The 14,843-nt window shown below is 44.8% G+C and overlaps 1 protein-coding gene across 1 annotated transcript; it reads left to right on the forward strand.

Annotated features, from left to right (window-relative positions):
- On the forward strand, nucleotides 10,974-13,948 carry LOC8071008 (ribonuclease 3-like protein 3). The gene is made up of 3 exons (XM_002444164.2): nucleotides 10,974-11,670; nucleotides 13,126-13,272; nucleotides 13,354-13,948. Exons 1-3 carry the CDS (start codon nucleotides 11,281-11,283, stop codon nucleotides 13,690-13,692), a joined length of 876 nt encoding a protein of 291 aa, XP_002444209.1. The 5' UTR covers nucleotides 10,974-11,280; the 3' UTR covers nucleotides 13,693-13,948.

Genomic DNA, 14,843 nt, shown 5'->3' on the forward strand with positions numbered 1-14,843 from the left:
CATCAAGGAGATAGAAGCAGCCAACCAAATTCGGCTACGCGCTATATCGGCAATCCAGACGCTGCTTAACACATAGAGTTTCCATCGGCATTATATCTGCGCTTTCCTGCTTCCTCAGCTTTTAGTCTAGCCGATAGGACTGTTATCGGCACCTAAACTTTTGAAACACCAAGTCTTGTCCCCAAGCATTTGGATCCAGCCGATAGGAGTGTTATCGGCACCTAAACTTCTATGCATCGACCCATATACTGGGGTAGTACTTCTTTAAATATTTGCCGTTTAATGCTCTGGGAAATTCAATTCCTTCGAGGGTTTCTAGAATGTAGGCATTACCAGGAGCCGATCGACTTATCCGATAAGGACCCTCCCAATTAGGAGACCACTTTCCAAACTTCGAACTTTTGGTCCCAATTGGTAAAATTAATTTCCATACCAAATCCCCATCGGCAAACTCTTTAGCCTTCACTTTCTTATCATACCATCTAGCAACTCTCTTCTTATTTTCTTCTATACTCATTAAAGCTTTTAACCGATGCCCTGCTAGATCGTCCAATTCATCGGTCATCAAAGTGGCATAACCATCGGAAGTTAATTGATCTTGAAAAGATAATCGCCTAGATCCAGCCTTAATTTCCCAAGGCAACACTGCATCATGTCCATACACCAATTGATAGGGTGATACTTTGGTCGATCCATGACAAGCCATCCGATAAGACCACAATGCTTCATTTAATAATGTATGCCACCGCTTAGGATTTTCTTCAATCTTTCGTTTAATAAGCTTGATAATTCCTTTGTTAGACGCTTCGGCCTGCCCATTGGCTTGAGCATAATAAGGAGAAGAATTCAACACTTTAATTCCCATACCGATTGCGAATTCATCGAACTCCTCCGATGTGAACATGGTGCCCTGATCGGTAGTAATCGTTTGGGGAATCCCAAATCGGTAAATAATATGCTCCTTCACAAAATCAATCATATTGGCCGATGTGACTTTCTTCAAAGGAATAGCTTCAACCCACTTAGTGAAATAGTCAGTGGCAACTAGAATGAACTTATGCCCTTTGCTAGATGGTGGATAAATCTGGCCGATCAGATCGATGGCCCATCCCCGGAACGGCCAAGGCTTTATTATAGGATTCATAGCCGATGCGGGTGCTCTCTGGATATTACCAAACTTTTGACAACCTTGACATCCCTTGAAATATTTAAAACAATCTTCAAGTATGGTTGGCCAAAAATATCCATTCCTTCGAATCATCCACTTCATCTTAAAAGCTGACTGATGCGCTCCACACACTCCTTCATGGATTTCCCCCATCAAACTTCTAGCTTCATCATCACCCAAGCATCGGAGAAGAATTCCGTCGATAGTTCGATAATACAATTCATTTTCAAGGAGCACATACTTGGTTGCTTGAAATCGAACCCGTCTTTCAACTTTTTTGGATGGATCTTTTAGATAATCAATAATTTCTTTCCTCCAATCACCGGCACCGACTGCCGATGTCGCATTAATCATTGGCTGATATCCCGAGGCATGCTGAGCTAACCGATTAGCGTCTTCATTATGCAATCGGGGAACATGCTCCAATCGGAAATCCTTGAATTCCTTTAACAGTTGCATACTTCTCTCGAAATAAGTTATGAGAACTTCACTTCGGCATTCATAGCTTCCGGCCAATTGATTTATAACCAACATAGAATCCCCGAATATTTCAACAGCATCAGCACGAACTTCTCTTAACAACTCCAATCCCTTGATCAGAGCCTGATACTCAGCCTGATTATTTGTTGATGTGGCAACAATCGGCAAGGAAAACTCATATTTCCTCCCCTTAGGGGAAACTAATACAATGCCGATTCCTGCCCCCCGGTCACAGGTAGATCCATCAAAGAAGAGCGTCCAGGGTACAATTTCCAAGGTTTTCACTAGACCGCAATGCTGAGTCACAAAATCGGCCATAATCTGCCCTTTGACTGCCTTAGCCGATTCGTAACGCAAATCGAACTCCGACAGCGCTAAAATCCATTTACCGATCCTACCACTCATAATCGGCATAGATAGCATGTATCGGACCACGTCATCTTTGCAAACAACAGTGCATTCGGCCGATAACAGGTAATGTCTCAGCTTGATACATGAAAAATATAAGCATAAGCATAGTTTCTCAATGGCCGAATACCTGGTTTCAGCATCAATCAACCTCCTACTCAAATAATAAATTACCCTTTCTTTCCCTTCAAATTCTTGAACTAAAGCTGAACCGATAACCGATCCATCGGTAGATAAATACAATCTGAAGGGCTTCCCTTGTTGAGGTGGAACTAGAACTGGAGGATTTACTAGATACTTCTTGATTTCATCCAGAGCCAACTACTGTTCTTCTCCCCAAATAAACTCTTGATCGGCTTTCAATTTAAGAAGAGGACTGAAAGCACGAATCCTACCAGACAAATTCGATATAAATCTCCTGATAAAATTTACCTTGCCGATCAAGGATTGGAGCTCGGTTTTGTTGGTAGGGGCCACTATTTTATTGATGGCATCAATAGATCTTCGACTAATTTCAATACCCCTCTGATGTACCATGAAACCAAGAAACTGCCCTGCCGATACACCAAATGCACACTTGTTGGGATTCATCTTCAATCCATGCTTCCTTGTGCACTCTAACACTTTTTGTAAATCGGCAAGATGCTTTGAGAAATCTCCAGACTTAACCACCACATCATCAATATAAATCTCCACGAGCTTGCCGATGAACTCATGAAATATAAAATTCATAGCCCTTTGATAAGTAGCACCAGCATTCTTCAACCCAAAAGTCATGACTATCCATTCAAATAGCCCAACATGACCAGGACACCTGAATGCGGTTTTTGGAATATCCTCCTCCGCCATGAATATTTGATTGTAACCTGCATTACCATCCATGAAGTTGATGACCTGATGACCAGCCGCAGCATCAACCAGTAGATCGGCGACAGGCATTGGGTATCCATCCATCGGCGTAGCTTTATTGAGATTCCTGAAATCAATGCACACCCGAAGCTTCCCGTTCTTCTTGTAAACCGGAACAACATTGGAAATCCACTCGGCATACCGACACTGCCGAATAAACTTAGCTTCAATAAGTTTGGTGATTTCGGCCTTAATATCAGGTAGAATGTTAGGATTACATCGGCGGGCTGGTTGCTGATGTGGCCGAAATCCAGACTTGATGGGTAACCGATGTTCAACAATTGATCGGTCTAAACCAGGCATCTCGGTATAATCCCAAGCAAAGCAATCTTTATATTCCTTTAACAAACTAGTCAATTGTTGCTTACTCTCAGGATCTAATTTAGCACTAATAAAAGTAGGCCTAGGCTTATCACCACTACCTATATCTACTTCTACCAAATCATCGGCCGATGTGAATCCCTGGCCTAATTTTCCATCATCGGCGAATCTATCCATTAAAAACCGTCGTCAGAACCGACTGCTTGGATCGGTGGAATCTCATAATCAGCAACTTTGAGAAAATCTTTCTCCCAAACTTCTCCTGAAATGCATCTGGTCCTTTCGTAAGTATCCGCTTCTGCCGATGCGATAACATAAGAAGAATCTCCTGGGACAATCTCAATCTTGTCACCTACCCACTGAACCAAGCATTGATGCATTGTAGATGGGATACAACAATTGGCATGAATCCAATCTCTTCCCAATAATAAGTTGTAAGCACCTTTTCCGCTGATCACGAAAAAAGTTGTCGGCAAGGTTTTGCTGCCGATGGTCAACTCTGCACATATCGCCCCCTTGACTGGAGACACGTTTCCTTCAAAGTCTTTGAGCATCATATCGGTCTTGGTCAAATCTTGATCCCCTTTCCCAAGCTTCCGATATACTGCATACGGCATAATATTAATAGCAGCTCCACCATCAACTAGGATCTTGGTCACTGGCTGCCCATCAACCCTTCCTTTGAGGAACAGAGCTTTAAGATGCTGCCTCTCGTCATCGGCAGGTTTCTCAAAGATAGCCGTCATCGGATCCAGAGCCAACTGAGCTATCTGATCAGAAAATTCCAACTCATCATCACTGGCTGGTGCAAGAAACTCCATCGGCAACATGAAGACCATGTTGACGCCTGCCGATGGACCTTCCCTCTTAGTGTCTGACGGCTGCCGACTTCCAGAGTTCTCTCCCTTGTTTAGCTCTTCTTGCCTTTCACGTTGCAATCTCCTTTTCTATGTCTTGGTTAATCCTCCAGGGCACCATGGAGGAAGTGGTCTTTGCCTTGCCGTCGGGCGTCGGTTCTCCCTTGACTCCATACGATGCGTGTTAGCATCCCTGCAAAATATGAATTCATCGGGAACCCGCGCATCAGCCATTTCCTCGAGCTCTTCTTGGTTCCTGGGAAAATACTGGACACGGTCACTAAGTCTGTCGTGCCCATTAAATCTGCCCCCCAGCCGGTCATGAACTGACACCCTTCCTCTGATCGGCCCATTAAATCGCCGTTCATCATCATGATAATGCCGATCGATCCTATCGTACCGATCATAACCGTTGCACTCAGGGCAGTCTCTGACAGTAGGAAGCTTGATATTTTCCTCCCAACAATGGATGAAGAATGGACAATTCCAATGATCCCTGTGCCGATTCCACTCCTGTCGGCGTCTTTCTTCTTCCCGTCGATAATCTTCCTGCTGGCGCCGAGACCGATCTTCCCGTTGTTGCCAATTTTCTCGAGGCCTTCTATGAGTTATGACGATACCAGATCGAGGAGGCCTTCCTGAGCTAGTTCCTTCCTGGACCAAGCCCTTACTTCTTGCATCGGTAGTAGTAACTTGATGCTGAGGATCTACCGATGCACTCTTCTCAGCTGTCTCCGATGTTAAGACCTTAGCCTTCCCCTTAGCATCCAACATGTTTGTCGGGAAAGGATGTTGGTCTATCTTCATCGGCTTCTGGGATTTGGAACTGTCAAACTTGATTCTCCCTGACTCTATAACCGATTGCAGCTGCTGTCTGAATACTTTGCACTCATTGGTGTCATGGGAAGTTGCATTATTCCACTTGCAATATCTCATCCTCTTCAACTCTTCTGCCGATGGGATCACATGGTTAGGTGATAGTTTGATCTGACCTTCTTGAAGTAGAAAGTCAAATATCCTATCAGCCTTAGCGGTGTCAAAAGCAAACTTCTCTGGTTCCTTCTGCCCAAAAGGACAAGACATCGGCTTCTTGTTTTTTACCCACTCTGCCAAGCCGATTACTGGTTCTTCATCAGAATCTGAGCTTGTTGCTTCATCGACAAATGACACTTTCCTATTCCATGCTCTTTTAGGCTCGAAAGGCTTGATGTCTTGATCAGAAATCCTCTGCACCAAATGACTTAAACTTTCGAACTCCTGAGAGGCATACTTATCCCTGATATGTGGCAACAAACCCTGGAAAGCCAAATCGGCTAGCTGCCGATCATCCAGAACCAAGCTATAGCATTTATTCTTGACCTCTCGTATCCTCTGCACAAAACCCTCAACCGACTCATCATTACGTTGCCTCAACTTGACCAAGTCGGTGATCTTCTTCTCATGAACCCCCGAGAAGAAGTATTTGTGGAATTGCTTCTCTAGATCGGCCCAAGTAATTACTGAGTTGGGAGGTAATGATATGAACCAAGTAAAGGCCGATCCAGACAATGATGATGAAAATAGACGAACCCTCAATTCGTCCCTGTTACCAGCCTCTCCACATTGAATGATGAACCTGTTGACATGCTCCATGGTTGACGTGTCGTCCTGCCCGGAAAACTTTGTAAAATCCGGTACCTTGTACCGATGTGGAAGCGGGATCAAATCATACGCGGGAGGATACGGTGTCCGATAAGAGTAAGTGTTGACTTTGGGTTTTATCCCAAATTGTTCCCTCATTACTTCAGCAATCTTATCGGCCTAATATGCATCGGCATCTTGCCGATGAGGCGGCTGCGGATCTGGCACTTGGTGGCGAACCTCCACGTGTCTGTTCGGGACGTGATTTGCACGGAACATTGTATTGATCACCTGTCCTCCAATCTGCGGACCACCAAACTGCTGTCCACCGATTGGCTGTCCTCCGAGTTGCTGTCCAAAATTCATTGGCTGGTTGGGAATCCCCTGACCTTGGAACCCGGGATAGACCTGCCCTTGCTGGAACCCTGTAGTCTGGTAACTCTGCTGGGGCGATTGTGGAAAGGCTTGCTGTCCAAGCCATCCATTATTAGCGTTCATCGGCATAGGTGCTGCCGATGATTGGTAATTGGGTACCGTCGTTGAATTGACATACCCCGACTGAGCCATAGACCTCTGTTGCATCAGCATTGACTCTGCCGATGCGTTGGGCATCTGGAACATTGAATCTTGAGGATTTCCAGTGTGAGGCCTTGCAGTAGTAGTTGTGGTATACCGAGGACTCTGGTTCACCGGCGCATTGGGAGGTGCCGATGTCATAGGAGTTTTGCCCCTCATGTCAGTTATTTGTGATGTTCCCGGTGTCAACTCTGGAGGCATACCGTAACCCCACCAGTTGGGAGGAAGAGTCAACCCTGACATTGCCGATGCCAACATATCTGTTGTCAGTTTATGCTGCCCAACTAAAATTTGTGGGTTGGTTGTCATCGGCATAGATAGTGCACCAGTAGTCCCCGATGTACTTGGAGGGACGGCAGATTGTGCACTTGCAGTCGTCAAGGCAGCCGATGGAGCCGTGACCTCTGGTGCCGTTGGCTGATGATGGGAGGGGCCCACATAATCTGGTGGGATTTGTCCTTCCTTGAAAGTTCTTGCCACGGCATTGAAAACCGTATTAGACAGTACACCAGCTTGGTTAATCAACGCTCGATTGATGGCATTGTCAACCATATCTTGAAGCTTGCCAGGATTGGCGTCAAAGGTAACCTGCCGTGGTGCCGGCAGTGCATCTTTCTGGACCACTTCGCCGCTCCTGTTTATGTTGAAAGACCTCAGGCATTGCTGCTTGAACTCTTCCATGGCTTGGGCAATAGCTTGCTTCTGCTCATCCTTGAGGTTGGCCTCCGTCACGGGGATGACGTTCTCTTGATCGAGGTCAGATATCGACATGTTGATCTTGATCTTGAATCCTGTCCCACTGGGCGTGCCAAAAGATGTGTTGATGCAAAACTGATCTGCAAACACAAAGGGCTAATACCCGATTCAAACGTTAAGGCGTGCCAGCCGATTTGACCTTGCTATCGGCAAAGGTGATAACTCGAATACTTTAGTCCTGACAACAGCGATGCGCCCGGATGTCACGGCTAAGAGGTACTCACGCGGAACTTGAGAACACGCCGAGCTTAAGTCGACGAATTCCTAAGAACTCGTAACAAAAGGAAAAAGTATGACGAAGTCGTCGAAAAGTAAATGCTGGAATATGAGTAAAAACGTGTGTTTGATTCATTGATTGATTTTTTATTACAAGGCCCTAGGGTCTATATTTATACCCTGCTCAAAGAGCTACAACCAGACACGATTAGAATTCGAATTCCAAATTACACGGAATCCGTATACAAAACGATGCAAATAATTAAGGAAATAACAAAACTATCCCTCGTGACAAACCGAAACTCCTCCACATAACGACCGGCAGCTTCCGGACTCCCTCTTTGCATCATCGGCAGACCCTTTGCCATAGTCATCGGCAGACTTTCTTATCTAGCCATCGGCACCATATTACTGCCTGTGGACTTAGTCACGTTCAACTTCTCCCTCATCGGCAACCATCCTCATCGGCAACCCACTTTGTAAACATCGTACTGCCACCTTATCCTGCCATCCTAGACACGTGCCCAAAAACGGTGTCAACACACAGTCACATACTTTAGCAGGGGGTAAACCATAAAGATAATGATAATGAATTATAAGTTCATGGGTAGATAACACAGCGATTAGAAAATAGACTACTCCTCATATATGTAGGTGATGTCGGATTAGCTAGAGAATGGATTCTAAGTTATCTACTAACTACTAAGTCATAATCTACTCTAGTTATCTACAAGATCATATATAGCATAAAAGACTCTTCATTCATGTATAAGGAACATTGATAAAGTAAATCAGAACATCGCATGACTTACTCCACAATACCGGTTCTGCCTGTCCTATCTACGGAGGGTGGACTATATAAGAATCAACGAAGCTGTCACTATCGCGAACTACCACACGACCCGGCCAATAGGATACATTTGCAGATAAATAACATCTAAGCACCACGCTCACATGTGATCTATCACCTAACTCCCTCGCGTCAAGAGCTAAGCGCTTTGCAAACTTATACATAAATTCATTATCAATTAGAACTATATCAAATATAGAACTAGAGCAAACTAAGAACATAATAATTAGAGACATAATGCAATTAGAACAAAGAATTAGAGAAATATATGAATAATACCAATCTTTATTACCGAAGATCCGAATCCAGAGCGTAGTGCTCTACTTCTCTAATTGCTATCTAATCAAACCTCTAAACATGAAGGATTAGGGAGTAGCTAATTCTAATTCTCTGTGGGAGAGAAGCTCTAAACCCTAACTTTGATGGCTACCTCTGAATAATGATTTCTTCTCTTCTCCTCCAGGGGCCAGGGGGTCTGGTTTTATAGTCCCCTCAAGTGAACGTGAGCCATTGGATCAAACCGACATAGATTGTATGGTTTAGATTGATCCTTTAGGTCGGTGGAGCGTTGTCCCGAAGCAGAGTCCTGATTGGACTCCTACCCTGGGCGGGCGCCCAAGGGGGGTAGGCGGCCGCCCTGCCCCCGAGCCCGATCGTGCTCTCGTTCGTTCCCGTGGCTTCTGGACCCTTCTAGATTGAGGAAAATTGCGCGGCACGTAATTATCTCGTTGTAAACATGACATGTGGGCCTTCTCTCCATATTTTCTGATAACCCCCTGCAGAAATAGATAAACACCAAAGCTCGTGGAATTCTGTCAGATAAAACCCTAATTCTAGATGTTTGTTTCATATTGATCCTTTTTCATGTTTATTTGATTATTAATTTTAGTACTTAAGGACCGTCAACATGCTGCATGAAGGGAGGAGTTGCTGCGGCAGCTGGAGAAGGAAGAAGACGAGTTGCTTTCAGAGATGATGGATGGTGATGAGGAGGATGAGTTCATCTTTGCTATGTACTAGTATGTTGTGCACATTGACAAGTACCTTTCTAGAGCTGAGTATATGGTTCCTAAAATGAGTGGAATAGAATGGGTTCATTCTAAGTTGGCCAGTGAAAAGTCATGTTACAACATGTTTAGAATGACCCCAACAATGTTCTTTAGCCTGCATGACCTTTTGAGTGAGAAGTATGGTCTCAAATCGACAACGAAGTCAACTTCTTTTGAGGCTCTAGGGATGTTCTTATGGATGGTGGGAGCACCACGGTCTGTTAGGCAAGCTGAGGACAGATTTGAGAGGTCCTTGGGGACTGTTTCAAAAATTTTCAACAGAGTCTTGTACTGTCTTGTGCAGCTAGCTGCAGACATCATTAGGCCAGTGGACCCAGAGTTTAGAACTGTGCAGCCAAGGCTAAGAAATTCTAGGTTTTATCCATACTTCAAGAACTACATAGGGGCTATAGATGGGACTCATGTACAATGTGTAGTGCCAAATGACATGTTTGTTCAGCCCTTGTGCCGGAAGGGAATCACAACACAAAATGACATGGCTTGTTTTGACTTCGACATGAGATTCACATTTGTCAATGCTGGTTGGCCTGGATCTGTTCATGTCATGAGAGTGTTCAATGATTCGACAACAATATACAGCTGTGTTTCCACATCCACCACAAGGTACTCACTGATCTTTACGGGAACTGATCGTAAGAGGTTATGTAACTGTGACTTAGTCTTTGCCGATGCAGGGAAATACTATCTGGTGGACTCGGCTATGCTAACAAACAAGGGTACCTTGCTCCTTACAAAGGAAACAAGTACCATCTGTAGGAGTTTCGGGATGACCCCGAGCCACAAGGTAAAGAGGAAATCTTCAATTATGCGCACTCTAGCCTTAGAAATGTTATTGATAGGTCATTTGGATTTCTCAAAATGAAGTGGCGCATGTTGTAAAAGATCCCTCCATATGCACCTCACAAGCAATCGAAAATCATAGTTGCATGTATGGCCCTGCATAATTTTATGAGGAGTATTGGCATACCAGATAAGCACTTCCATAGGTGTGACAATAATGAGAACTATGTGCCGCGACAAGCATATGAGAATCAGCCACCACCCGAGGTTGTCGAAGATGGTGCAAACCCGATGGCTGCATTCTGTGATTCGCTTGCTTATGCTATGGCAAATCGTTCATGAACGTTTTATGGTTGAACATAGGTTTGTTTATTTGTTTCGTGCGGTTTCCGTGAATGTTTGAGGACAGTTTTGATTTCGTGCGATTTCTGTGAATGTTTGAGGACATATGAGCTGTGATGTTCTTGTAACATTGTTGAGCCCAGTATACGGTTGTAATAGGAAATAAATGTTGTAATAGGATGTTTATTGAATTTTTATAATAAAGTGTGAATGAACAGTGACTGTTAAGTAAAATATAGTTGGGCATATTTTTCATGCACCATAAGCACAAGAACAATAGCAGCAAGGGCAAACTGTACGTGCATGGAGTTGCATGGGAAATATTTAATACAGCCTACGTAACATGTAGTTTTGCAAAAAAATTGGCGAAGTAACAGCAAAAGCAAAATAGTTTGTGTCAATATTTTGGTGTACTACTCATTCTTTTTGGATTTGGTAATTTTGTAAAATAGTTCAGAAATTAACAAGGCCCAAAGTAACGCATTCTCTGACTTGGGTTGGGGCCAGGACAGAAGAGACGTTCAGCGATTGAGTACTCCTCACGTAAGCAACTATCGGGACCGGGTCTGCGCGCTCATCAATGCAACAGTTAGTAGATCTGATCCCAAGCGCTCCTCTGCCGGTGAAACACGCTCCAAAAGCCGTGGCTTCCGCGCACGCGGCACCTTCAGGCCGGGCATTAACCGCTTCCTCTCTCCCCAACGCCCGGTTCCTTCCGCCCTTGGCTTTCCCAGCTGACCCCAACCGACCGACCCATCTCCTAAATCCAAACCCACGTCGCGTGCGGCCGCCGCACTCCCTTTTCCCTTCTCATAAACCCCCATCTCCCGATCGGCGTATGGCCACAGCGCCCGCGCCGCCCTCCGCCGCCGAGGAGACGACGACGACGAGCAGGAGCAGGAGCAGCCATCACCACCACCAACACCAATGACGCCGCACGTGCCGAGGGAGAGCCGGCATCGGCACGCGCCGCCCGGGGAGGTCCCGCCGATGAGCGCCGAGGACGTGGCCGCCATCGAGGCCGTCCTCGGCTACGAGTTCGCCGACAAGTCCCTCGTCGAGCTCGCGCTCACGCACGGCTCCTTCTACTTCCCCTACCGCCCCGGGGACACCTACGAGCGCCTCGAGTACCTCGGCGACGGCGTCCTCACCTGCCTCATGTCGCGGGAGGTCTTCCGCAACTACCGCACCCTCCCGCCGGGCCCGCTCACCAGGCTCCGCGCCGCCAACGTCGACACCGAGAAGCTCGCGCGCGTCGCCGTCGACCGCGGCCTCCACCGCTTCCTCCGCCACAAGGCACCCAAACTACAAGACCAGGTAGCAACTTTTATTGTCCTCTTCTCCGTACCTGTGTGCTGTGGTTGGTTGCCTTGGGATAGATGTCTGTGGAAAGCGACAACCAATTCATCTGGCCCCTTGTAGTTTCTTGGAGAGGATCAATTTTGTCCCTTTGCCTGCGGATTCTTGATGCAATTCAATTGGCAAACGGATTCGGGATTCGTAATCAGGATCATGCCTGTAGTATCTTTTTGTGTATTGGAATTCTCAGTTCAGATAACGAATCGCATGTGCTGTCCTTATTGGCTGGGTTTCTGGGCCCTGGGTAGGATCTCCTGCCATTACTTTTCGCTGAAAGGGGGGGAACCTTTCGGTTTCTGTCTTTTTGGAATCTTGAAAATTTTTGGGATTTTGGGGTGAGCATATATTAACAGGGGTGATACTAGATCGAAGACGATCTGGTGCAAAACTTAATCATTTTAAGCTCCCATGCACCACGGTGAATGAACTTGGCGTTGCCCCTTAGTTTTAAAAAGAGTCATGTTAAGCCAATATTTAGTCCTGTATAATTGGAGTGTGTCCCACTCCTACCTTTATTTATATTAGCATCACTACCAGTAACTTAGCTGGCCTCATTAAGAGAGGGATTGCAGTCAGACATTCAGACAAATGGAACCGAAAAATTCGATCTTTGTCACATCAAAAGGCAGGGCATCACTCTGCATGCCACGATCACTGCCTTATTTACATTCTGACTGATTGAATGGCATTGGGACATCAGCAAAGCACAAGTGTGTCCTGGAGCTCCAAGGTAGAGACCCTGTGTGTTTTGTTCGTTGCCTGCCAGCCATAAAGTGCTCTGCTTGTCATTATATTGGGAAAAGAAAATTTGTCATTTCTGTGACAAATAGAGCATTCTGTTTCTATGGCAATGTCCATTGTTTGTAGTCAAAATATGTTTCTCTAAATGCATACATAGCTAAGTGAAATTAATAACAAATGTTCCTGTGTGTTTCTTGTGTCAATTAGTAATATACTACTCCCTCCGTCCCTGAAAGAATCAATTTCTAGGATCCGTGCCAGTCAAACTTTTTAAATTTTGACTAACTTTATAGAAAAGAGTAACAACATCTATAATATAAAATACACATTATATGAAAATATATTTTATGATGAATCTAATAATACTAATTTGATACTATAAATCTTAGCATTTTTTTCTAGAAATTTGGTCAAAGTTTAAAAAGTTTGACTTAGGACAACTCTAGAAATTGATTCTTTCAGGGACGGAGGGAGTAGTTGTTAGTGATAGTCTCCATTGAAGCAGTAAACTTTTGGATTTCGTCTGGCATAGAGATTATCTGTTTTCTTTTGAGTACATAGAGATTATCTACCACATTATTACATAGAGATTATCTGGATTATTGTTTTGCTTTATCTTATTTACTTCTGTTTTCTTTGGTTTATATATCCTTCATGTTCTGGCATTTACAGATCTGTCTTTTCATAGAAGAAATGCGCAAATATCCAGTTCATTCAAATGGACTATTGGATCCTCCTAAAGTTCTTTGTGACATTGTGGAATCTCTTATTGGTGCCATATACTGGGACTCCGACTTCAACCAGGAGGAGGTTTGGCGGGTATATATTTTTCTAAACTGAGAAACCTTAATCATTGCTTTTGAGTCAACACTTTGCTGATATTTCAATTTTTCATGTTAGGTCTTTCGAACTTTGGCTGATCCACTTATTGGCTTAGAGACATTAGGCAAGCACCCAGTAACCGAGCTTTTTGAGTTTTGCCAAAAGACTCGCCGAGGGGTGAAATTTGTGAAAGATGAATGGGATAAGAGTTTGAAGGTTGAGGTGTTGATTGATGGTGAGCTAGTTGCAAGTGCTACTTATGGTCCAAAGAAGGAGATAGCTCAGAACCGTGCTGCCAAGGCTGCTCTGGATAAGCTAAAGGAAACACTTGGACAGACCCAAAGTGAATCAGCATCAGCAGATGTTTCTGACGCATTGGACGAACTAGAGATAGCTGGAACACTAAAATGTCAGTGACATACAGATGCATCACATCATAGGTGTAATGAATGACATGTTCTGTCATGTGCTTCTATGCTTCACCATTTTAACAATCAAGTCCTAGTGAAATGGTGAAGCATAGAAACACTAGGTTGGTCCATTGTCATTGAATTTCTATGTTGCTATGTAATTATCGATATTTAAACACTGTCATTACCAGTAATTTAGGTGACATGGTACTAAGATATTGTTCAATCGATTTAATTTCAAGCTCGACCTTGAATTTTTGAAGTTCATCAGGGAATCACTACCGAATATTATGTTCTGTATTGCAAGTAGTAATGCTCTGGAAAGGGATTGTTTAAACCAGACGACTGATTTTGCTGGCTGTTTGTTTTAGCTAAAAATTTATAACCCTGTAAAGATTCAGTTCCTGCTTATATATGATGGCCGGGAGGGTGATAAGAGGGAGGAGGGTGATAAGCAAGCATCTGGAGTTCTGGACGAGAGGAATTCCGGTGGTGCCTTTGCTTCTCTGCGAGCGGACAGCGGAAGAATTGAAGCCGCGGTAGACCTCCGGCACTAAGAGAACCCCGGCTCGCTGCCTTGATGTTGAGCAGGCGGATAGCACGCCGTCGGAAACATCCCCGTGCAGATCAGGGCCAAATGGAACTTACCTCTCTGGCAACACAAAAATCGCCGGACCGCCGCGCTGCAGTACTTCGACGTCTACTCTGTTGATGGGGAGCAGCAGACAACCAACTCGGAGCAAAGATTTGATGGCGGAGGATGTGAGCCAAGAAGAGGAGAAGATTGTGCGTGTGTGAGCCAGGAAGAGGAGAATGGTTTTCCACCATGAGCATCCGCTGCTTCTGTTGTCACACCCCCACTGGCACAAATCAGCACCAAAATCCACAACAAATTAATTAACACATTTTCAATTTAATTTAAAATTTTAAATTTAATATTTCCTCTTCTCAGCGTTACCTGAAGATGAACAATGCTACGTGTCTTTGGGATTTGGACAGGCCCTATCCCTCCTGCTATTTTATAGTATACCTGGGCATGAGTGCTTTGCTGTGCTAGCGAGGTGGGATAATATTGATTCCTTGCGTCGCGAGTGCACACAGCAGCAGCATCCAGAACGCAACAGCGCTGACTGGGCCCAATAGCGCTGCTTCGGCCCA

Source organism: Sorghum bicolor, chromosome 7, assembly GCF_000003195.3.
Source record: "Sorghum bicolor cultivar BTx623 chromosome 7, Sorghum_bicolor_NCBIv3, whole genome shotgun sequence".
Classification (NCBI taxonomy): Eukaryota; Viridiplantae; Streptophyta; class Magnoliopsida; order Poales; family Poaceae; genus Sorghum; species Sorghum bicolor.